The sequence below is a fragment of the Mycteria americana genome, chromosome 18 (genome assembly GCF_035582795.1).
Source record: "Mycteria americana isolate JAX WOST 10 ecotype Jacksonville Zoo and Gardens chromosome 18, USCA_MyAme_1.0, whole genome shotgun sequence".
Classification (NCBI taxonomy): domain Eukaryota; kingdom Metazoa; phylum Chordata; class Aves; order Ciconiiformes; family Ciconiidae; genus Mycteria; species Mycteria americana.
Genome location: NC_134382.1, coordinates 9146445 through 9171147, shown reverse-complemented (window position 1 = coordinate 9171147; position 24703 = coordinate 9146445). Strand labels below are relative to the sequence as shown.

Below are 24703 nucleotides of genomic sequence, written 5' to 3'. Positions count from 1 at the left end.
AGCTGAAATGACAGTACTGATGAAAGGAGCTTGTGAAACTAATTTGGTTAAACCAGTACAACTTTTTTGTGTAGATGAGACCCACAAGTATAAAAACACTTTTCTTTGGTTTGTAATATTGTCTCTCTTTGCCCCACTTGAGAACACAAAGCACAATGCTTGTAAGTGCTGAGCATTACTGATCTCAGCAAAGGATGCACATACTTAGCAACGCCATGATGGACTTTATAACAAAAGGTGGAGATTGGACACTGGGCTAGAAGGATCTTTTGTTCAGTGGAATTAGTCCTATGTATTGGTTGGTCCTAAATCTAGAGTGATCTAGAGTGAATCTAGAGGTTTCAGATACCTCAGAAATGAGGGGTATTTCGATTTCTTTTTTTGGACCAATCTTTTTGCGGAACAGTGAACTCCCAATAACATCTGATTTGTTCTGTTGGTGCTATATTTTCTGACAGCCTGGGCTTGACTGTCTTCTCAGATTTGTTTTTACTGTGCAGGACTTAGTAAAAGGAATAGCCATGACCTAAAGCTGGTATAAGGAGAGAACAGATCCCTAATGCATTATGTAATTATGGGTTTAGAGCCTCAAATTAACTTCATTTAAGACACAAGATATAAAGGCAGAAAGAGACAGTGCCTTTCCCATTTCAGCTACCAAATCCATCCAAATAGACATGTTCATTGCCAAATTTTTATTCAGTTTTCATTAAGAAGTAGCTATATATGTTTGTAGCATGTATTGCATGCAGTATTATTATAACATCAAACAAGCTTTCAACCATTGCAAGTGTTTTAAGCTGCTATAATAAAGAAGGCATGAGGGAGTTGCTTCAGATTTTTTTTTTAATGGAAATATTCTCAGTAACTTTCAATAAGCTTTTTGTTATCTATTCTGCTTCATAGACAAATATGCAGGGGTGCTGTTTTCCTCCTAATGTGAAGTGCTTTCTTAGGTTAATGACTCTGAGTATTTAAAATCAGAGCAATCGTTTTAAGTGTTTTGTTGTACCAACAGTAGAAGCCTCATTGAGTTAAATTGGTTTCGCTACATTATCTATTGGATTAGCAAACAGGTTAAGAACTGATGTGAGAGCTTTTACTTTAACTTGGATAAATGCTTTCATTTTTACCCAGAAACAAGACAGACATTTCTGTATATTAACCTCTTAATAGTGCTGTCACTGCCAGCATTACTTTCAAACAAATCATGCAGTAGCTTGCTCTTCTTCATCTTGTGCTTTCTGATTCTTTTCAACCTCTTGAGGCAGCAACAGCTATTTTTTTAACATAAATACCCCACAGAAAGCGCTCATGAATACAGAATGGTGCTTTCTCTTCTGTTGTCAAGGCCAAAGTAGTGTTTTACAAGCCCTGGGGTACTGAATAGGCAGGATTTCATTATGGGATGAAATCTCTGAGTTTATTTTGATTTTCCTTCTAATGAATTTTATCTTCCAGTTCAATAGTTGTAATGTCTATTTTGTCTGTTTATAGAAGCTCCAATTTCTGTATATCTACATTTTACTAACACTTCACATTTAGAATTATTACATTAACACATATCCCACTCTTTTTATCACAGACATACCAGTCCATAGAGCAGTACTCTAAATTGCAGAAAGGAATATAAACGCTTTCAGGTACAGCACAGAAAAAGTGCTTTCTGATCTGTCACATACTTTTTTTTTTTTTTTTTTTGCCTCTCCTTGATGCTAGTACAACCCATCCAAAGTCAGCATTCAACTGACATCAAATTTAGTTTATTTCTGTTTATTAAGGGCATCATGAAATTAGAGTTGAATACGGCATTGTCTTTAGACATTAACACGCCTAAATTATTAATGTCTGATGATTTTTAAGTATGATTATTTTAAATGGAAAAAAAAAAAAAAGCCCATCCAAAAGTACAGAAGATTCCAATTTATGCAGAACTCCAATCATTACACCATACTCCTGTACTGAAGTTTCTCCTTAAAAGAGTTTGAATGGCATCTGACTTTTCTATTTCTGTCTCTGGAAACAGATTTAAGAAAATCCCACTCTTCATGATGGAGGTGTTTTGTCTTGTGCTACTCATGCAAGTGCAGTAACAGTGGCTGCAACACCTGTTCTCCCCTCTGAGTCACCTCATTCCTGGAATGGACACACTTGCCGTATGTATGCTCACAGTGCACATTTCCGACTGCCTGCAATGTTTTGAGATATTTTTTTTCCCCTTTATTTATGCTTCTGTCTACAACATTGTGGTAGTCTAGCGTTCTGGCTTTGGGGTTTTTTGAGGAAAAATCACTGCCACCTTTTTAATGCCACCTTTTTCTTTGATCAGTCACAACCGAGCTGGGCACCTTGAAGATCTGCAGTCAAACTACAGAAAAATTCATTGAATAAATCTTTTTAAGAAGTCAGCAGGGCATGCAGCCTATGACTGTCTCCCAGATGGAGAAGCAGCTAATTTTGTCCAATAACCCCATGTGATTACTCAGTTGGCTTCAGTGTAAGGAGTTATGTCAGGTGCACAATTACAAACTATTACTGCTGAAGTAATTAGACTAGACACTGCCTTTATAATATCTGCAGCCGCCTTCTTGCTAATTACTCTAAATAACCAGCCACTGCACACTAGAGGGACTAGGTCAATGCTTTGTTCTCTGCTCTTTAATAACTTTAATTCCAAAATCATGGATTATTTTCTTATGATTTACACTACACAGGAACTTGCTGTGAGTTTTTCTTCAGTTGGATTTAGTCAATAAGTTCACTCTTAGCAGTAGATACTGACCCTGACAGGCAACAAAATAAACTAATAGCTAGAGAAACCAGGAGGATACAAAAAGGTTAGACTCTGCTTTCACAGCAGTAGTTAATCTACTGATTTTAAAACAAAGATTATTTCTGATGTCTGCAAGCGTAACAGAGAAGAATAAGGGACTATGGCCTTTCGAAAGGGTGTAGTACTGTTCAAAGTGCTGAGCAGAATATTTCAGACTTGCCTACCATCTTGCCTTGCCTATGGAAGTGTGTCATCCAAGAGTAACATTCAAACTTCCGATGCTTCTGAGGCCAGACAAGAATTAGATCAGGTGTAAATTGAAAAAGCTCAGGTTTCAGCTGAAAGGGGAGTTAAGATATGTCAAGGACCTGACACAGGATCATGGAAAAAGCAACAACTTAGTAAGTAAAAGGCATTGTAAATTCATGCTTCTGCTGTTTTTATTCCACTCTGCATTTAATCGTTATATAAAACAGTAAGAATCATTCAGCAGAGAGCAGGAGGGGTTGAACTTCCTTTGGGAGAAAGTGATTATGACCAAAACACACTCAGGAAAAAAATGGTGTATTTCTGTAATGTAGCATTTCATCAGCATCAGGAACAAACACCAAGAATAATAAAATAGAAAGAGGAGAAGCAGAAGGAAAAAGAGAAGCCTGATTACCTGCAGGTATTGAAGAAGATGCAGAATTTCATTAGCTTTCTGGAGAAGGTGAAAGTTGAGTGATACTTTGCTTTAATTCAGTATGTGAGATTCTCAGAAGCTATGGTAAATAGCACCACATAAGTACTAGTTGGATGCACTTACCTAGTTGGAGGATAAGAGTTTCTGTCTCTCCTGAAGGGTTTTTCTTCTGTAAAACTCAAAGATATAGGAAAGAAATCAGTATCATTATATAAATTTTGCAGATGATGCAGTGAAATGACTTAACTGAGATTGCCCAACAAGTCAGTGGCAAGATCTTGGAGCAGAATCTGGGTGTCTCAGTCCAGGGCTAGACCGGTGAGAACTTTGTGGAGCAATTACAGCTTGATGTCAGTTTGCGCTTTCCAGCACACTGTTGGCAAATAGTTTTTCCATTATAACAGAAACTAAAGATTGAGGTGAACCTAAGCCTGACTTATGATGGGAGCGTATTTTCTATTATAGCTCAGTTCAGGACCATTATTTTTTCTTCAGAGCATTCTCTTACTCCAGTGATATTGAACAAATCTTAAATTATAAATCTATGTTAAAATGCTCTATCTTTCGGTGCTGGTCATATGAAATCAAACCATATGTCACAGATAAGTAAGGCAGGAGGAATGCACACACACTCCACTGTGGTTAAATGCTTGTTTCATCCTTATTGCAATTGCAACTATTAATCATCAGCCACTACATTCAAGATCCCCATCTTCAAAGCCCAGTGCAACTCTTCTCTTATCTACATCTTTTGGCTTGTTTAATCTCGCACCTCTGTGTGCTCCCTTCCATCATAGCTTTCAGCCACTTGCTTTGCTTCCTTCTTTCTCTCCCTCTCTCACTTCATATTTTCTTTTGTGTCAGTCTCTACATTTGAAAAAACCTCTCACTTTCAAGGCAACAAAATCCTCAAGAAAAATTTCCCTTTTAAAGTGTCTTACATTGGTTTCCTAAACTAACAATACTTCAGTTGTTTTAATCCGTATCCCAATATATTTGCTGTGGAGTTTTTTAGAGATTAATTATAAACTTGTATCTGTTGTGAATACTGCATTCATTTGGTGAGTTCATTGGAATTATTTACAGAACAAAGTGTTATTTTGCATGAGTTGGGTGAGAGGATCTAGTCCTGAACTAAGGAGTGTGTATGAGTACCCACAAATTTCATTGTCAAATAATGGAAGTGAAGAGGCCTAATATATTAGGTCAGCCTCTGAATAAAAATGGCAAAAATATCCAAAGCAACCGTGTAACTTAAAGCTGTTTATGACAGCTATTTAGGGACAGATGCAAAAAGGATATTTTCAGAGGCACACATGGTAGACTCTCACTGAAAATTAACAGAACAAATTCTGAAGTCCTTCCTGAAAATGGAGTCTGAGTTCCTTCATTATCAAGCACCCTTAAAATTTTTCCCAATCCAACACAGAAAGCCTGAGTTTTCCCTGTGTTTCTAAATCACTTTTGTCTATTGTCACTTTTGTCTGGGCCTATTAAACTAATAAACTTTACTGTGTTTAAGTGTTTAAACTTTCATTAGCTTAGATCTGAAATGTAACACAGTCATTATTAACAATTCAGTAGAATTTTATATAGTATATTTTATTTCATGCTGTAACTAAGAGCATTGAAAAGTTTTCAATACTTTATCCAAGACAAATAATAATTTAAGAAAAAGCCTCCACTCCCCTCTATTCCCTTTTACTTTATTCATGAGATTTTTATGACTAAAAACTCCAGCTTTACCACTACTGTTAACTTAGACCATCCCACAGAAGGCCAGATGCAGAAAATCACTCGTGTGGAAGAGAGGAGTTAGCTCTTCCATTACAAAAAAGGAAATGATCTGAGTGTGAAAAGCCAAATCTTCACTACTGATCGACCCTTAAAGTGGAGGAAAACCATGGTAATTTAAGATTTAAATTTTTGCTGCAAATATATACATATGAAAAATTGTCTCATGGTAATACAGGAAATAAGGAGCTGGGGTTGTTTGGCAGAGTAGGTTCTTATAGACCAAATCAGATAGGTAATAAATTGCTGCTTTTAGTAGGAACTGATCGCAGGAATTTCTTGACTTTAGAAATGTCTTGAGCTCATTGGAAAATGTTTTGAGAAGAGATGGGTCAATACAGTTTCAGCAAGGGCTTTTTAGTCTGTAGGTATTGTTCAATTTGTAGCTCTTCACATGAATTTTTTTTTTTTTTTTTTACATTGTGTATGCAACCCAGTATATAACATTGACTGCTGCAAAGGCTGCTGGGAACACGGCTCTGGCATATATATCAATGGTATCAGCATCAATGGGCTTAAAGAGGGACTTCAGACCACTCTTTTTATTCAGCTTCATTACTTGCTGCTGTTTTGTCTCTCCAGTTTCTATTTCTATTGTGCCATACGATCCAGGCAGGCTTCTGGGAATTCGGTGCTGCCTATTGGAAATGGCCAGTTCCTGGTGCACACCAGCTATGGAAAGGGAAAACAGAACAATGGCATTCTTCACGTTTATCTGCAAAGGAAAGAGGAGAACCTATAATAGCAATTTATAGGGCAAAGGTAGCGTACTTCATCCAAGCTAGCCATGATACTGACATGGGGAAATACCTGTGAGATCCATAAGTGCTGAAAGGTATTTATCACTCGCTTTGGCAGAAGGACTGCTGAAAGACTGTGCTACCACGTCTAAATTCTGGTTATAATTTTACATGCTCTGAATTACTGAGGCACCATTGAGACAGCACGCTTAGGCCCTCCTGACTGGAAATAATTGACTGACTTTAAGGAGACAGTTATCCCATTCTGTGGCCAAAGCCAACAGGCAGTTCTCAGGCTCTTGTCAAAGCAGAGAGAACGTGGAGATGGGACAGAAAATGAATATGGATCAGTTGTATCTGCTACAGATTAATAAAATGAAGTCATAATAATCATAAATAATACCCAAGGTGCCAGAGAGTTCAAAAATGTGTAGGCCTGGACTACAAATTGTGAATAGTCAAAAAAAAAAGTTCCTTAATCAACTCACTTCGCTTCGTCACTAACATGCATGTATGCACATGAAGAAAGCAGTAAAGCCATCTGGAGTTCCTGGAAGAAATTTCATCTACAGACTCCTTTGTTCAGTTTCACCGGGCTTCATATCTACATAACTTATATCCATGCTAATTATATCTGTATTTATCTTATGCAGTTTAGGTGTAAAAAATGTAATCTCCAGGGGACACCATTCAAGACTACAGGCCTAGTTTTTGTTTTGCTGACAGCATTTTATTATGCTGTAGCAGAACCAGAAGAGTCTTAGCAGGAGCAGCTACTAAAGAATGCCTTCTGAGAAAAGGCCTTTCTTCCCCACCTCATGTAATACTGTCATAATGACTTTGCCCTAGCCCTACAGGAGCAACTCAAGGTTACCATAACTTACACTGAGGACCGGACAAATATCAAAGGGTCTAAATATATTCTCAAAGTGTAAGATGTACAAATCTGGCTCAGGATGTACTTTGCCTCTCTTCTTACTCATTCTCTCTTATTCTCCATTTCCTATCTTCAATACAGCAACAAACCATGTAAGAATATGTTGTCTTTGGTGCTAACCATGCTGCAAGAGGAAATTAGCAGTTGCATTTGGTTGCTTGTCATATTAACGTGACAAAAGAGTTAACCAGGGATTTTTTTTTTTCCAAAAGGGGTAGAATAATTTGCTTCCATAATAGAAAAAGGTCATAATGCAGGATAATTGCTTTTGCAGAGTTATTCACAGTATTATGCTTACTGACCTCTCCACTCTGCCTTCTCGCCTTTATCTTGTTCTTTTGCTTTTTCATGTAGTCAGCATTGAAATGTGCAAATGCGTATTCTACCAGTGCAGCGAAGACAAACACATAACAAATCCAGAAGTAAACATCAAGTGCCTTGATGGCAGATGCTCGTGGAAGCGAAGATCGGGCACTGACCATCAGCGTAGTCATAGTAAGAACAGTAGTTATACCTGCAGTGTAGTGTGAGAAGATTTACTTTAGGTTTCATAGTATACACTATAATAAGTGTATTTACTAATCTGAAGCTGAAGAATATTTTCACCGTAGAAACCCCTTAATAGTGTGGCTTCTGATTTTCAAAACAGGGGAGTTTATAAAAAACTGTGCATTTGTATGACTAAGGCAGCTTTGAACATGTTATCCTTGGTTTTGTTCTAGATCAGGACAAACAAAACCAGAAGACTTAACCCTCAAAAACTTTTGCATCTGGACTTGCAACCCTTGCTCAGGCAAACAGATCCACAAGCTCCAGGGACATTTTTTTGTCACTGTCCCAGTTCCTTCAAATCAATTCTTTCATACATCTGCCTCACATTCACTATTGCTTTTAACCATCTCTGGATGGTTATTTTCTGTTCTTTACTGAGGCAGCTGCTCTGATAGCATGACAAATTAAAATATGGAGGAAATCTTTTAAAGGACCTTCTCTTCTGCAAATATAAACACAGTATTCATAAATGCACCTTCATGGAAAATGAGGATTATTAGAGAGCATAATTACAACTTCAGCATACCCTTCCCTGTTAGTTCCCCAAACTATCTGTTTTACCTAATGACACTCTGGCAGGCACAGCTGACTGACTGATCCAGAAGGATACCCACGACATGGCCACTAGTAGGATAGAAGGAACATAAGACTGAATGATGTAAACTCCTCGATTTCGCCGAAGGTGGAAGTGGAGACTGAGCCTGGGAAACTGACCTGCTGGAAAAAAGAGCAGACAAAGAAAGATTCTGAGTGAATTACAGTTAAGCTGATATTCAAAATAACAGTTCCTATAATGACATAGATCTACATTCTTAAACATCTTTTGCACAAGGATCACAAAAAGCTTTTTTGAATGTTGTTCAATTAGTTTTCATAAACCCTGCACGGGGTACTGCAGTTCTCATCAGCACTGTTAGCTAAGAATAGGTCAAATGATTTGTCTCAGGTCATATCAATGCCAGATCTGAAAATAAAATCATGAGTCTTCTCAAATAACAGTATTGCTTCAAAATGTGTACTGTCTTATCATCTGCTGTAGAAAGTCCTCCAGATACTAAATTTAGATTTTTTAAAAGGCCAAGTTAATTTCAAACTCAAAAAAGAGCTTAGAGGAGATGTGCAGCATAAATGAGAATCTGAATACATGAAAGAGGATGAAAAATCAGCAGGAAAAAAATGACTCCAATCTTTTACAAACATTGCAATAAACCCAGTGATATGCATACACACCACTGACTTCTATTGGATAGAATTAGAATGATCTGACTGTACGTCATAAGCCTCATAACGTCAAGGCTAATGGAAATTTTTCTTTATCCGAAGTTGAAAATTAGGTCAAGAAAATGTGAGCTATATCTCAAGTGGTTTTTATCAAGTGCTGTCTGGCTACTCCATGCAGTATTTTGAGAAACATACGGAGCTAAAGGACGTAATAGGCTACAGTGGCTACCTGAAGGCTCAGCAAAGGTTGGCATTTTTTGCAAGTGTAAGCTAAAGAAAACTCTTATCAGAAACCTGACAGATTCTTAAATTAGTTACTTAAGAAGAAGGATTTTCTATTATAGATACAGGAGGTTTCCCTATGCAGGAAAAAGTCAGATACTGTCCCTGAATTGAAGACAGATCCTGTTACCAGATTTGAAGTTCATCATTTCTGTTGTGAACTGGTAATTGGTAATCGTGAATTGAGCAAGCTGCAGCTTATCCAGCCCATGGATTTCCTCCTGGTTTTCTGACCAGTGGTAGACGATGTCCTCTGAAGAGTAGCCATCTGCCAAAAGAAAGCTGAATAAACACAAAGTTTGAGGAAGAAATTAAGAACTTAGAGGGCTCATTGTGGAAGTCCTCTAATTCCTCTGCTACGCTGATTTTCACCAGTCCCATTGCAAATATGCTCTGATTCAGTCTGGATAATTCACTGCCCTGGCAACATCAGTGTTGCCAGTGTCACATTGGGGTAGCTTTCCTACAAGGAGAATAATCCAAGTTGATTCACACTGACTAGCAATATGTGGTATAGTACAATGCACTTGAGTCTCATGAGAAATATTCAAATTATCTCTCAAAAAGCTCATTTGCATACTCACTTAAAGTAGAGTAACTGGTACTGTAGCACTCAAACTAGCCTACTTACCCCTGCACTGTGCTTGGATCTCAGAGTCACAGAAAATTCTGTTTGTAAAAGAAAATAACTACTAAATCTAATCTATCTATGCCTATCCTACTGAAGACAGATCAGAGTGTAATTCTGTACTGCAAGTCTATCTCCAAGTTCACACATTGATTTTATGAGATAGGTGCTCTGTACCAGTCAGGCAGTGTCAGGGAAACAGATTTCCTTTGTCAGGGATTCCCCCCCGTGTCCTCAAAAAGTATGTGTCCAGTTGCTCTATATCTCCCCTTGCAATCCACACAGTGCTTTTACAAATGGATGCTGCATGAAAGTGAAGTACACAGCGGAATTGTTCATATGAATCCCCACTCTTGGAAACAACCATTAGGGCCTCCCCCAGGCTTAAAGTAGTTTGATCAGAAAGCAATGCCTATGCAAACTGCCTGTGCAGTGTTTTTCTGCCAGTTGTCCTCCTAACAGCTTTTGAACTTCCTCGATATTTTCAAATCAAAATGACAAAAAGGTAAAGGTTTCAAAGATGCTAGACTCTTGAAAATTTTGTACGAAATGGTGTGCAGAGAACAGAAAATCAAATTTGTGCATCCAGTTAGAGAACAGCAGTATAACTCAGACCCATGTCCATTCTGAGATGCACCAGCTAGCTTGACAATCACCACGTATCTCAGCCTATTAATGACTGCAGTTTGCCATGGGTGGCAGCTGGAAGATAACTGCTAGGGAGAGGTGCAGGGCACCAGGGGCATGAGAGAAGCGGGGGGATATGTATGAGGGGATTTATGTAATATGCAATATGTATGCATATTTTGCAATTTTGCATATTTTGCAATGTATGCAATATGCAACATGCAATATGTAATATGTAATACGTAATAGAAAATCGATCTTTACTAGTGTTTGTTAATGGACAACTTGCTACTTTAAACAAAGTAATTTGTTTAAAGAGGCTTTATTTCTACATGTTTGTTTCACTGAAATCAAAACCCTCAAATTCAATTAAAAAATTCAACCACCACCAAAACTCCCTGCAGAACTTGCTGGGAGAGAGAACTGATTGCTGGTTCACTGTCTGCTGCCTCTGCATTTGGTGATTACATAAGTAAAACTGTAGATTGCTATTTTTGACAGGATAAAATGGTATTATGGTTAATTGCCTAGAAAACAAAGTCAGTACTAAAAACGAAAGAGAGAAACTTGCATCAATAGGCCAGTAAATCTGCTCAGAAACTGCTGTTCACAAATCTCTGGAACCCTCAGGACCTGTAGAATCCTTGATATAAAAACCACAAAAGGATGCATTCATTGCCATTGATTGGGTGGCCCTGCTTGTGTCAGTGGTGAATGTCATTCAAAAGTATTAATGCTCATGGGAATTACATGCTGATCATAGATAAAATACAGGTTGGACAAAATACAAATTCATTCTTCACCCTCCTTTGTGAGTACAAATGAATTGAAGCCAATCCATGCAGTATTCTGACTGATTTCTGTGTAACAGATACAGGAATGCCTAGGCAAGCTAAACAGCTATGTAAGGGTTAGTCACAATGGCATTCATTAAAAGCAGGGAATTCTTTCTTTTTCCTGTTTTCTCAGAAAGAAAAAATAGCACATCAAATTTTGCCTGTGGGCTTTTCTACTTATTCTCACTGGATTTGATGCAAACCTCAGTAATGCTAGTGGCTTCCACAATTGCACTAGGTTTTACATGAAGCACAAAGTTCCAGACATTTGTCAGCAGGACTGTAGGTTGTTCATCTTCACTAAATTAAATCCTATAGTTTTGAATTGGATCAGAGCTGAACTGGTATTGAAAAGTCCATAGTCTAATGCCCAACATGGAGAACTAAGGGATTCATGTTTGTATCCTTTATTTCTAAATCCTAAGGCACCCCTTACATCACTGACTAAAGCAGAATCATTCCGGCAAACTCCAGCAAGCTAAGTACCATATACGCAAGCTTTAAACAAAATACAGATTATATGAACCACTATACTCAGCCCTTACAGCTCTCCAAATCCAACATGCATTCTTGCTCATCCATCGGATACTTGGAAAGGTCCATGTCACAGGCCACTGTTGAGGTAATCCTGTTCCAAGCAACGTGAACACCAGTTAGTTGCATTCAGATGCAGCCTTTTCCTCAGAACTCAAAGAGTAAATGGAAAACTTTGAAACCTTCATACTAATACAAGAAATTATTTTCAAAATCCCGATGACTATTGTCTTTAATAAGTCTGTGGGAAACCCAAAGGTGGGGGGAAATTGAAGAAAGGTCAAATGACTTGTCTAATGTCAGAGGACGCTTCAGCTACTTCTGAAGATAAAAAGGACTTTTCTGAGTTAAATCTACTCCCTTCCACTGTCCCCAAGATCACTACCAGTACCTTAAGGGTGACTTTGGACTTACAATTTCAAAGGTGCTCAGTCATTAATTTTTAGAACATTACAGAATTAACTTTAAATATAGTTACTGAGTTCTAGCAAGAACACTCCTCCAAAGTGAGGCAATATTACTTTCTCTGTTTGAAAGATGGGGAAGTTGAGCCTAAATCAGGCTCATAGTGCCCCTGGACAATAGTGAGAGTGGAGAACAGAATCTTTGCCCTGTATTCAGCATCTCTGTGCCGGGTGATCATATAGTTATGAGATGCTTATCTTCAATTAAGGACGTTCTGAAAGCAATCAGTGATTATGCAGTGGAAAATGTGTTAGTGTTGCCAAAGATACCTTCCTGGCAGTGTAATCCTTGTAAAGCAAAGGGATCTCTGGTAGGAGTCACCAGTACTTTCTTCCATTTTAAATTAATAATTCTTTTAGGAAATCATCCTAGGAAAACTGAGTGATTACTTTATAGTCTGTTCAAAAAGTTAATACACGATAGAGTACACTTGCACTCTTTCTCACTCACCTGATACTGTACAAAATAACTCCATCTGGCTGGAGCCTGATAAGTTTGTTTTCCACCGTCACATCATGGAACCAGGCAGACTTGGCATTTACTATGAAAGTATCTGGCAACCAGAGCTTGTCCACAAACCGGCTGTCTAAGCCTAAAGTTTCATTGGTGTGGTTGTAAGACAGACGGTCATCTCGCCAGCTCTGGTGCAAAAATACCGTCATGGTATATTCCTACGACAAGAGAAATCCCAATTAAAAAGTGATGCTAAACAAACACAATGATAATGCCTTGGGACTTTGTCAAAAATTTATTGTATTAGCCTAGAAATGTATTAACTGTTTCCTGTGCAAATAAGTATTTTTATACTCAGTCAACCACAGAGTTGCCCAAGCATTTTGATTTCTGTCATATGCTTCTACCATGGATAAACCTAAGATATCAAAAAGTGATTCAATGTCAGTGTTATATATAACACGTTGCAAGAGTTGCATATGTCTTAATGAAGAAAATCAGTTTATTATCTCCACAAGTACAACTTTTAGTTTTGAAGGTTTTTTAAAGCAAAACTAAAAAATCAGGTGAAGTTATGCATCTGTAATGAAGGGAAAGGATGGAGGGAAAGCCAAAGTTTGGTTTTAAAATTAAATCTATTGTGTTTCAGAAATGCAGTTAATTCATGCCTATGCTTGTTTATGTGACTTGTAAGTTGTTACACTCCACTGCTTTGTTTAAAGGTCTTTACACAAAAAAGAGGAGCATCTCACAACCAATCGTTCCCTTAGCTTCTTTTTTGGAAGTATCCATGGTGAAAAGGAATTTTAACAGAAGTTGGAGTTAATGCTTAAATTTAGGCTTTCTGTTAGTACGTGCTGCACAGATCCAACCTTGCAAACTGTAGTAAGAAATCTCAGTGACTTATACATGGCTAGAATCTTGTAATTGCCAATGTCTGCCAGAAGAGACTCTGCCTGTGTCTCGAAATACAATGTTTGTTCTTTACAGTATCTTCTTGTGGTAATTTCTCCACTCCAAACACGTTGGGGATCAACTGGCCCTCTATTTAGTTAGTTTTCTACACTTTCTGTCATTGCAGTACATACATTCACAGCTTGGTAAGTTTAACTGATAACGTACCATGTTCACTTCTGAGATGTGGTCAATGCTGGCTACTTCAATTGCAAGAGCAACGTTAACAGGAGGACCTGAGAAAAAATGTTTGAATGGGGTGATTTACATCATCATAGTACCTATAAAAATATAGATGACCCAAGACTGTTAATTCTTTCATACAGAGTGAATTCATAAAAGTGTTTTCCATTATAAAGTACACTTTCCAAGTAAAATCTACCTTAGAGCAAGAGATTGAAATCTTTTGCAGATTGCATCCTCAATTTCCAACAGAACACTTCACTTCAGTGATAAAGGACATGAGATACAATCACAACTACTGAAAATTATGGAATCCCTTCTGGAAACCACATCATCTAGTTTCAGACAGCATGACTTCAAGAAAATGCAGAAATTATCACCAGAATGCAATCCAAAATTCCTTCAACTTAGAAATCAGTGATTTAAGAACTTCATCAGCAAGAAGACTGTGTTGCTAATTGTGTTGTACAGTCCACCTTTTTTCAAGATCAAGCAAATTGTTGATTGATATTATTTCCAGTATCCAAGTAATAGACAACCACAACCTTTTAATCATGTAGAGGATGAAGTTCACATAAACATCAGAGCGTAGAAGGATTGTAAGAAACAAAAGAGACATTACTCTCAAAGTCTCACCTCCAATTCCAGGCCTGAAATTACGTGCATACCCTTTCATTAAATCATCCAGGTTGGGTAACCAGGATATTTCGATGTTGGAACCTATGTAATCTCCGATGTCATTCATAGCTCTAGGTAAAGAGAATAAGTATCTTTTAAAACTTGGCTATGTTTACAAACAGAAAAATAACAGAAAATGGAAGACATCGACTTCTTTTACATCAGAGACCACCTACAGTATAATCAGCTCTATTGGTAATTTAGTGGAAAAATACTGTATATAGATAGGAAAACCATTTCAGGTATTTCTGTTTAAATCAAAACATATTTCAGGCAAGACTATGGCCTCGTTCTGAAATACAAGGCCATACTTTTTAATGTTTTTTTCTTTTCGAAAAAAAAAGTAGGAAAAAAAAGATTTAGAAATGTTAAGAAAGCATGAGGGAAACCAAGATCCTTTGTATACTGCATAAAATGCATCTGCGGATGCTGAAATGCAGCTATCTGGGTAGCAGGACACAGCAGCTGAGACAGCTCCTAGTACCACTATGGAAGAGCTGAGATCAAGAAGGCTGGTATATTGTCAAATGTGATGGGAAAACAGTAAAAATTACAGAGCTGGAATTGGGATTTAACATCTTCGATACTGTGAAAAGTACCATTGGGCTTCAGAAATATGAAAAGCAATGCTAATAGGTGTACAAACACCTGAAAACTGCAAAGATATGGTCAAAAAGGAGATCTCGCTTAAAAATTGAACAGCTGAAAGCACAGAACCACCGAAGGGGCATTGCCATGGCCCTGACCCGGCACGGAGTTGCCCATGGGCCAGACCCAAACCTTGGCGGGAGTGGGCTGTGGCGCTGGAACTCAGGAGATGCTGTCCATGGCACCCAAAAGCCCCAGTAGTTCTCCCTAGTTCTGAGCCAAAGAAGTGGCTGTCTACGTCCAGGCAACTCAGGAGCCTCCAGAAACCTCGAGAGGGGCCCGTGGTTCTGCAATGTGAGGAGCTGCCCATAGTGGTGAGCCTCAAGGAGTTGACCATTGTCCTGAAGCCTGAAGTGTGCTCCATGATCCTAGAAATGCAGGGGCAAGAGCCCTGACTATGGTCCTGGATTTGGGGCCATTCCTGTCCATGATCTTGAGCAGTAAGTGAGGTACCCATAGCACTGAAATGTCTCTGTTCCGCTCCATCTTCCCACAGGTGCCCCAGAGTTTTGGGCATATAGGGATGGTTCCATCATGCTGGGAGGACCCCAGCTCACCTGCTTGTGCTGTTTTGCACTTGCCAGCATCAGGCAGTGTGGGCGTTTGGCCATCTGGCCTCAGGTCAGGAGTGTGGGATGCCATAATGCACGCATCCTTTTGTAGTCACTCTTGGGACCTGAGTGAGCCACCAAACAGGCAGTAGGTTTTGTTTGGGAGGTAATGTGTTGCTGTCAGATTTGTGCAGCATGCCACAGTCCCCCTCCCAGAAATAAGGCTCCATCTCTCAGGTGCTAGGCGTGTGCTTCTTTCTGATCCAGTGATGCTCCCTGGAGACATTAGCACAGTTTCTTGTTGCCATTTTCCACCCCCTGGCACATGCCAGCCCCTCAACCCTCCTGGTACAAGCAGTTATCTGGATATTCCATAATCTCTTATAAACAAAGGCAAGCTTATATTGTCTTCCTTAACTGTTTAAACTGAGCTGGCAGACTTCATTTGAAGCAGATCTGTGCCTGCTCACACAATTCCTCTTGCCAGCACTGTGATTGACATGACAGGAATAGATAAATGAAGGACTGTGACAACGTCTACCACAACTATTTGCAAAAAGAAAATTTGCCAGTGGTTTGAGAGGGCCTGCATCTGAATCCAAGTACTATATCAAAACTGCCTGAGCACTGTTTTAGCATCTTCTACTGAGTCCAGCAATAAACATGGCATTTGTGGGATATATATCACTAGTAACAGAAGAGAAGCTCATTAAACATCGATGAAAGGCTGCAAAGTAATATACCATAAACATATTCTGCCTTGGTACTTACATAACTTTCTTAGAGTGTTCATGCGACATTGACCCACATAAAGCACATGTTTTTTCTCTCCAAAATATGCCAGTCTGGGCATTCAGCTCAGCACATGCAGTTACTGCTAGCACAGTAGCAGAGTATCCTACAATAACCAACTCTTCTTCTCACAGGGGACTGAAAGAAAAACCTTTGATTGCCCTGGTCATAAAATTCTTGCCCCATGTGTATGGAGTCAATTATATAAGGAAGGGGTTCTGGGATTACAATGTATAAATATAAGTCCCGAGCAGCAGAGACACTGAAAACTTGCATTAACAGACTTGTCAAAGCTTAAGTGACCTTAAAGCATAGGAATGCTGCTCCAAAGTGAAACTTCACTAGTTCACTGCAAAATGTTAAAATTGGGGATATATATTTAATTGCATTTATAATGTTTCCTTGCCATGAGCACACTGCTCTATGTTCATCTCAAATGACTATCTCCGATATTTCTCAGGTTCTTATATCTCTTCTGAGTAGGGATCTTGAAGACTCAGAGCCATATTTTCAGCTACATAAATTGGAATAACACAATTGATTTAGATAAGGGCTTTGAAGATTTATAACAGATGTTGACAGAGTTTTCTCCTTCTTTGTTGGGTCTCATCAACTATATAAACATTTATTTCTATCAGACTGCTGTTTCCTATGTGCTGGTCTTTCAATCATCCAACTGTCAGTATTTACTTAAATGACATTATAGTTTCATAATACTTGGCAAGATCCAGCAGCTAAGGTCTGGCTTTCTTCTGCAATGCCATCAAACATTGCAGTTCAGAAATTCTTTCATTTATTTTCTTTTACATTCACTACCCTATTTCTGGAAATACTAAGGCTACCAGTTAATACAGAAAACAAATAATTTTTTAAATTAAGGCCTTGGCAGATTAGAGAATATGAGACTGATGTTGAAAGTATTGTGTTTAAAAATGTACTTATTTGTAACCTGTAAGTCTCAGCCATAGGTATGTAATGCTATTCCTAAGCAGTAAAATATCTGAGCTCCTTTTATAGGTAAAGAATGATACTTTAACTCTTTTCATAATTAGAGTAAATAACTAGAATATGCTTGAATGAATATATCTGCCTAAAATCTCTGCCTTTTCAGTAAAAGATGGTGCTTTTTGACTCCTGTTGCTAAAACTGCAGCCAAGTTCTGTAAAGCGTTTTGAAAACAATACTCAAGTCAAAAGGTGACTGCATGGTAGTGACCTATCTTGCGTGCCTGATCGGTGAGGATGGGAGAATCTAGCTTATGCTTCCTACATACACAATAGTACAAAAGTGCTAGGTACAAGTTGTTGTAAAATTAGAATACCATGTATATTTATGAGTACTCAACCTGAGAAAAATAATAAAACCAAATTCTGCTGCTCCCCTTTCACAATAGGTATTGCTACTTGCGTGCATCAAGAACTCATCCCCAGATAACTGACTTATAATCAGTCACTTGCTATAAAAGAAGCAATGTCACTATAAGAACTGCCAGGAGCCTCATCTTTTTTGAAAAAAGCATTTACAGTATGCAGCAGTATATTACAGTATGCAGCAGTATCCTGTGCCAGTATTCTATTTTAACGGCATTAAGGAGAGCCATAGAGCTAAAAGGAAGTTAAAATGACAAGAGTTGGGTTAAAAACTGTGGGCTGTAGCTTGCCATGTGTTTTAAGCAGATTACAATCTAGAGGGAGTTTTACTTAAATATCCATGACACAATTAAAATGAATCGTGTTTCTATTATTAATAAAGCCTTAAGGTCAGATCATCAGTGTAAAAAATGTGTTGAAGTTAGTGGAGCTACATGCACCTAATACCAGTGGGGGTTATTAAAGTATTACAGCTGAAATAATTTTATGGCTAGATTTACTTAATGATGTTTATACTACTGGTTCATTTTTAAATTTCTTTGAAATGGGCAACAAAATTACTCTTACTCAGTTATGCCTTAAGTAACTTACTCAGTTACTTACTCACACAGTAGCCTGGTGCTCACAGAATGACTCCTAGATACTCAAAGAGAATACGTGAATCAGAATAACCTACAGTTTCATTTACAAACAGTTATCACTGAGTTACCAAAAGCTTTTGCTAATATTAGGCTTTTTTCATGCAGATGATGAAGGGACTGGAGCATCTCTCATATGAGGAAAAGCTGAGAGAGCTGGGACTGTTTATACTGGAGAAGAGAAGGCTCAGGGGGCATCTTATCAATGTATATAAATACATGAAGGGAGGGTGTAAAGAAGGCAGAGCCCGGCTCTTTTCAGTGGTCCCCAGTGACAGGACCACAGGCAATGGGCACAAACTGAAACACAGGAGGTTCTGCTTGAACATCAGGAAACACTTTTTCACTGTGAGGGTGACTGAGCACTGGGACAGGTTGCTGAGAGAGGTTGTGGTCTCCCTCCTTGGCAATATTTAAATGCCGTCTGAACATGGTCCTGGGCAACCGGCTCTGGGTGGCCCTGCTTGAGCAGGGAGGTGGACCAGATGACCTCCGAGGTCCTTTCCAACCTCAACCACTCTGTGATTCTGTGAACCTATAATTTACCTTTAAACTACCCAGTGATCACTTTAAACAGCCATGTTTTTCAAATTACATTTTGTTGGACTGACATGGAGGCTGATGGAGCAAGGGAAAAAATACAGACACAAGAACTAATGTAGCAGGGGCTGTATGCTTGGGTGTACGATTCAGCCTGGTATAAATGAGTCCAAGTCCTGCTTGTGTCAGTCTGACATGTGCTCTTTAGGTCTAAAGTCATCCCAGGTCCTCCAGCACAGTAGAAATCTCCCATTCCCCTCTTTTTTGTCCTTCAAGAATATTGAGGGACAGGAGAAATAATGAACTCAAGAATATTATTCTACCTATAATATTTTCATTTCTTTTTTATCTGGTGAAGGCAAAAGTGTGAATATTAGCAGATAGTATAGCAGTCCTCAGTCAAAAATGATGACTTTGGAAAGCAGACCTTTATTTTCATGGGACTTTATGGGCCAGCTTGTGTTAACTCCTTTGAGCCATTCCTCTAGACTTCTGTACATCAGATCCAGTGCTTTAAAGTTACATAAAGGATGGTGGGAGAATTTCATTCATCCTTGATAAGCAGTTGGGATTATATATGGCCTAAAATATTATTCATTTATTGTACCTGAAAAAGGAAGACCAGCATAGAAAAGATGCATTGGAAGGGATTAACTTTTCAAAGTGTAAGCAGAAAAGATGAAAAGAAAGGAAACTACTATTATCAGCAACTTCACTTCCTGACATAAGCTGCTGTAAAGCTTGTTTTAGTAAGAAAAGGACTTTGTAAAATTAAACTATTGATTGTAAAATTCAAGGGGCATAACAACTCATCAAAAAGCTTATCTTTACTTTTCACCAGGCCAGAGTGGGGTGCCTAGCTGACTGAATGGCAACATAGTCATGTGTACTAATACCACTCTGGAAGTCATTCCCAAATCTAAAGCTGAAGAAGATGGTTTTTCATCCACTCTGACTCTGTACACATCTCCTTTCAAGCAGATATTCTGGAGAATATATTTGCATCTGTCCATATCTGGAGTTTAAGCATTGTGAGAACTTCAACAGAGCTTGTTGTTAGCAGTAGAAAACAGATTACTGCTGTTTAAACTATGAAAAGAATAGTTAGTTCTCTTGCACACTAGGAAAAGGGGAGAGGAAATCACCATTGATAAACCTGGCAAAACTATGAAGTTCTTCTTTGCCTAACAAAACTGTCCTTGACACAGGTTAGGGAAAGCAACTCCAAGCAATGAATCTCAAAAGACAAAGAAATGCACTCTTTCGGAGCTAAGTACTATCAGTTCTAGAATAAAAAGTACATATATCCCAAGACCCTTTCTATCCAAGCTGACATCTTTCTCCCAGCTGCTGCAGGACCATTGCATTCTACTAATGTGGAGTGATCTGGAGGAGAAGCATCAATGAACTTGGACAGCACATCTTTAAAGGGCTTGTCAGGCAAGTGAGGTATTAGCCTGTCTTCACTATCTTCCAGAACACTGTGAAAACACTTGGTAGAAATTGATCAATATTGCTGGAAAAAATCTGGTAAGTATTTAAATTACACCAAGGAAAGAGGCATCTATATCTTCTGTGTGAATGACTGCACTACAGCAGCTGAACAAGAGATAACATTAGCAATATTATTTTTGCACAGCAGTGCCAAAAGCTCAGCAGCAGTGCAAAAAGCTCAGCAGCACCTTTAAGTCAGTGGCCAATGAGACACTGATTTTAGGTCACACTTGTAGGGAGAGTGTGCTAACCTTTTGACAAACATGTATAGCAGTAAGATGTGGAAAATCACTTTTTGCGTCTCCTGTTTCTTCTTTAAATCTGCTAACCTGATTCTTTTTGGGACTGTGGCGTAGTTGTTATATGAATCTCTTAACCTGGTAGATGGAAATACCAGTTTGACTGATACTGAGGACTGAGATGGAGTACATTTTATTTTCTTTGAGATAATCTTTTGGAGGCCAATGTCCCAGATGTCATTGCTACTCAAGAAAACTTTTTCTTGGGAAAAAGACAAGGAATATGCTGCAAGGTCAGTGAACGATCTGGCCTCTGTCAAACTCCAGGATTATCCAGAGCAGTATGTGTATCCTTCCCATCTGCCATTCCTGACTCTATGTGAAGCTCACTGTAAATATATTTTGTGTTTTGAAATGTAATTGGGAAAGCATTAGGCTTAATTCATGGCAATCTTTTGAGCGTCAAAGCCCTTATTTCCTCTCTGTGAGTTTTAAGCTACAGAAAATGGACCACTCTTTGCATATATTCATGTGTTAAAGCTGCTCTGTTTCCATTATTAGAAGTAAAAGGCTGAGGGAGACACACAACAGAAGGACAATTCTATGCAAATGTATAAAAGTAATTTAGCATAGTAGAATCTTAAGTATAAAAGATACACCTATTTTTAATTAGAGAATTAAAATCTCTTTCGGTAAAGAATTACAAAGTATGAACATACATCCCAAAACTCCTATCAATAGTACTCTTTCCCCGCTCAAACGAAGAAATATTTCACTAAACGTGTTTCAGCAGATGATCTCATTCACTATGACACATTTATTATTGCAGCATCCACAGCATATCAAACTCTGATAAAACAGTGGAAGGTACAGTCTTTGCCCCAAAAAGGGCAAAGGACATAAATGCCAAATTTCTTGCCACTAATCACTGTCTCAAGCAGACCACAAAATACTACTTTTTAAAAACGTTTACCTGAAAACAGCACTGGCATAAGTAGGATGTGCTGACTTAGGTTGTATTTGGCTCATTCACTTCAGTCAAATAGCACACATGACAGAGGAATTGCTTCACATACAGCCCCTAAAGCACCCTGAAAGGATATTCAGAAATGCTATGAGGAAGCAGGCTACATGTATTCCCCACTTCCCTCCTCTGCCAAACCTTAACATTATTTTAATAGGTAGTTTTGCCTTTGGGAAGTCTTATGTCATACCACTGAGTTCAGAACTTGCTGAAATATTCTTCCTTTTTTGAATATGTTTTTCTTTATACCTGTCAATATACAGTCCATAGAACTCACAAGAGAGAACTTAGTGGGTTTGGATGGCCTCTGGCATCATAACCATGAATCACATTACATTTAGAAAACAAAATCAGAACAATAAAATGTAGCTATTGGCAGTTTTGCCCATTCTTATAAAACCACAGTATTAATAAAATACTGCTCTTCATAAAAGCATCTCTTACCAAAAATAAGTATATGTACTTATATTACAGAACTCCAAGGAAGAAGAATAAGGAAGTTAATGTGCTTCTTGGGCCCTTACAAGGGGAATTATTTCATAGATCGTCTATGTGTGAGTAATTTTACTCATACAAAGATAAAATTTTGGTTTAGTTCTGTTTAACTCATCAAAAGTACACATGTAAGCAAGGCTACTCACTTTTTACAAGATTCAACAATGTTCTTCCATAGCCATGCTAAATCCTGAATCTTCAGAAAACTGTTGTACTAAACAGAGCAGTTTTCTATGACCACTGAATGTCTTACACTTTGGCATATTTGGACAACTACTACAAACTGAACAGTTGGAATTTCACAAGCTAGAATTTGCCTTGCCTTACTCTCTGCCACAAGTATATACATTTCTAACAAACAACTCATCACTATTGTGTAACTGGAGGAAGAAAGTCCAGTAACTAGGTAATGAATCCAAATATAAAATAATGTATCCAACAAATTAGAGGTTGCACATATCCTGGCAGTTGCTGTGCCTAGAAACAGACCTTGAAGACAGGCTGAGAAGGCTGACTGTTCCTTAAAATCCTTTTTTTTCTTCTTTCATACTCAAACACCACTTTTCAACCAAAATACTTAAGGCTAGCCCAAGTGCAGATAAAGAAACAGGATCATTGAAATTATGGAGCAAGATCTTGGTGCCCTTAGGTCATTAGCAGTATTTTCTCTGCCTTCACTGTAATACTGGATTGCTTCAGAGCATGAGGGTGTCAGGATCTGACCCTGGATAACAGATTCAAGGTCATAGGATAAATCATGATGTCAGTCCTGAATAAGAGCAGTTGACTTGACACTTCCTCTAATGCAAGATCCTTGCCTTACCAGTGAAAAAAACAGATCTCACTAATTAATTCCAAAAACTGTAACAGCAATGTTACGTCTTACTACAATTATCACTTTGCTTCTTATACTCCTCTGAAGCTATTAATAATGTCTATGAAGTAGAAGTAGGAAGACCCCTTTAATACCACAGCCACCTCTGCTCTGGATGATGTAGACATGTTTTTACATGCAGCAAGTTCTTTTTTACTCCCCCTTCTATTTTCATTGCATAATCATGGCAAGCTTTCTCCACATACAGCCTCCAGATCTGTAGAGGATATATATAGAGAACATAGCTGTTGCCTAGCTAACACCTTCTGAATAAATGTGACTGAGAATTGCAAACATGTATCTTTACAATTTATTATTTTAAGAAATGGTTGGTGTTCTTCAAACGTTTTTTCTAAGATCTCTGCCAGTCTCTTCCTCTTATCTCAAGTTCAGGACACTTAATGAACCCGTTAAAAAGGAACGTCTGTATTCTGGGTTTGTTAATTGTGCCTATGGAGGCCCTAAGCAAAGATGTTCAGCTAGTACCCCACTGGTTGTGCTGGGTTTTATGGAAGAGTTTCATGTTCACGCAGGCCCCCTATAGAGCTGTTTAAGGGGATGAGGCTGTGCTGGGATGTGCAGTGCCATTAGAAAAAGTGATTGCCCCCAATTTGGAGTAAGTGCCCTGGGGAGAAGGCTTCCACAGGCAACCTGTTAAAAACACAGCCCTTGATTAACCCAAGAAACTGCTGCTCAGTTGGCAGAAGTGCATCCTCTGCTAGAAAAAAAGGGGAAAAAAAAAAGATGGGGCACATTGAGGAAACTCTTCAGTCAAGACCCCGTTTTCTACTGAACAGTCACTCAGAGCAGTCGTAGCCCTTAAACAGAGAGCACCCCTGGGCAAAAGTGGGAGCTACAGCCAGACCTGGCATTTTTCACCCCAGCCACACCAAAAGAACAGCCGTCTAAGGCCAGTCTAAGAAAGAACGATAAGGCGTTTTCTTACCTGATACACCTGTGCTGTTGGGTGCACAGTAGAACCAAGGCAGGAAAAACCCAGGTAAGAAATTCCATTTTACTCCCATTTGTTAGACAGTGGCAAACAAAACCCGGGCTCCCTGGCTCTCTTGGCAGCTCCAAAGCTCCAGTAGTGTTGCCATCCTTGCTTGCTGCGATAACTTGAGGCTGAGTTTACAGCAATGTATTGTTGCTCAGCAGCAGCAGCCCCCACAATCCCTACAGTGCCCGGGAGCCATGCGGGCAGCCAGAAATAGGGAGCAGGTAGCAGGGCAGCTCTCCTCCTCTGCGGGCTGGCACCTCGGCTGCGCTCCGCCGGCTCACTCCCACCCGGCTCCGCTGCCCTGCTTCGGCATACCTCCTCTGCTGCTTTCAGAAGCGCCTGGCTCTGCCTCCGGCCGGTCTTCCCGGGTGCAAGGCTGCTTGCCGAAAATAACCTCCGAAAGGATAGATTAATCCCACCGAGCGCGGGGGGGAGCAAACTAAAAGTGCTCCGGAGATACTAGACATGTCCTGTGCAAATAATCACGGGGAGGAGGAGGGAGGTGCAGCCCGGGCTAAGGGCAAAGGCGGTTTGGCCATAGGCAGCCCGGAGCGAGCTCAGAGCGGGGTTCCTCGGCGCGGCAAAGGGCGTGCGAGCCGCGGGAGCCGAGTGCCGCCGGGCGCTGGGAGCGCGCTGCCGCCGCCCCCGTCCTCCCTGTGCAACTCCCGGCTGCACAGCTCCGGGGCGAGCGCAGCT

General features: G+C 39.2%; 1 protein-coding gene across 1 annotated transcript; it reads right to left on the bottom strand.

Annotated features, from left to right (window-relative positions):
* Positions 1–5150: 5150 nt before the first annotated feature.
* On the bottom strand, positions 5151–24703 carry GABRD (gamma-aminobutyric acid type A receptor subunit delta). Its single transcript, XM_075520251.1, has 9 exons — positions 23954–24703; positions 14301–14413; positions 13650–13717; positions 12525–12745; positions 11621–11703; positions 9115–9252; positions 8043–8198; positions 7232–7443; positions 5151–5967 (listed from the first exon to the last, which is right to left on the bottom strand). The coding sequence occupies exons 1-9, from the start codon at positions 24019–24021 to the stop codon at positions 5668–5670; spliced, it is 1359 nt and encodes a 452-aa protein (XP_075376366.1). The 5' UTR covers positions 24022–24703; the 3' UTR covers positions 5151–5667.

Excerpts from the sequence above, each read along its gene's own strand:
- GABRD (XM_075520251.1), bottom strand. The coding sequence starts at position 24,021 with ATGGAATTTCTTACCTGGGTTTTTCCTGCCTTGGTTCTACTGTGCACC. Across the intron at positions 12,746-13,649 it reads ACATCTCAGAAGTGAACATG|GAATATACCATGACGGTATT; the intron begins GTACGTTATCAG and ends CTCTTGTCGTAG. Across the intron at positions 5,968-7,231 it reads CGAGAAGGCAGAGTGGAGAG|ATAAACGTGAAGAATGCCAT; the intron begins GTCAGTAAGCAT and ends TTTCCTTTGCAG.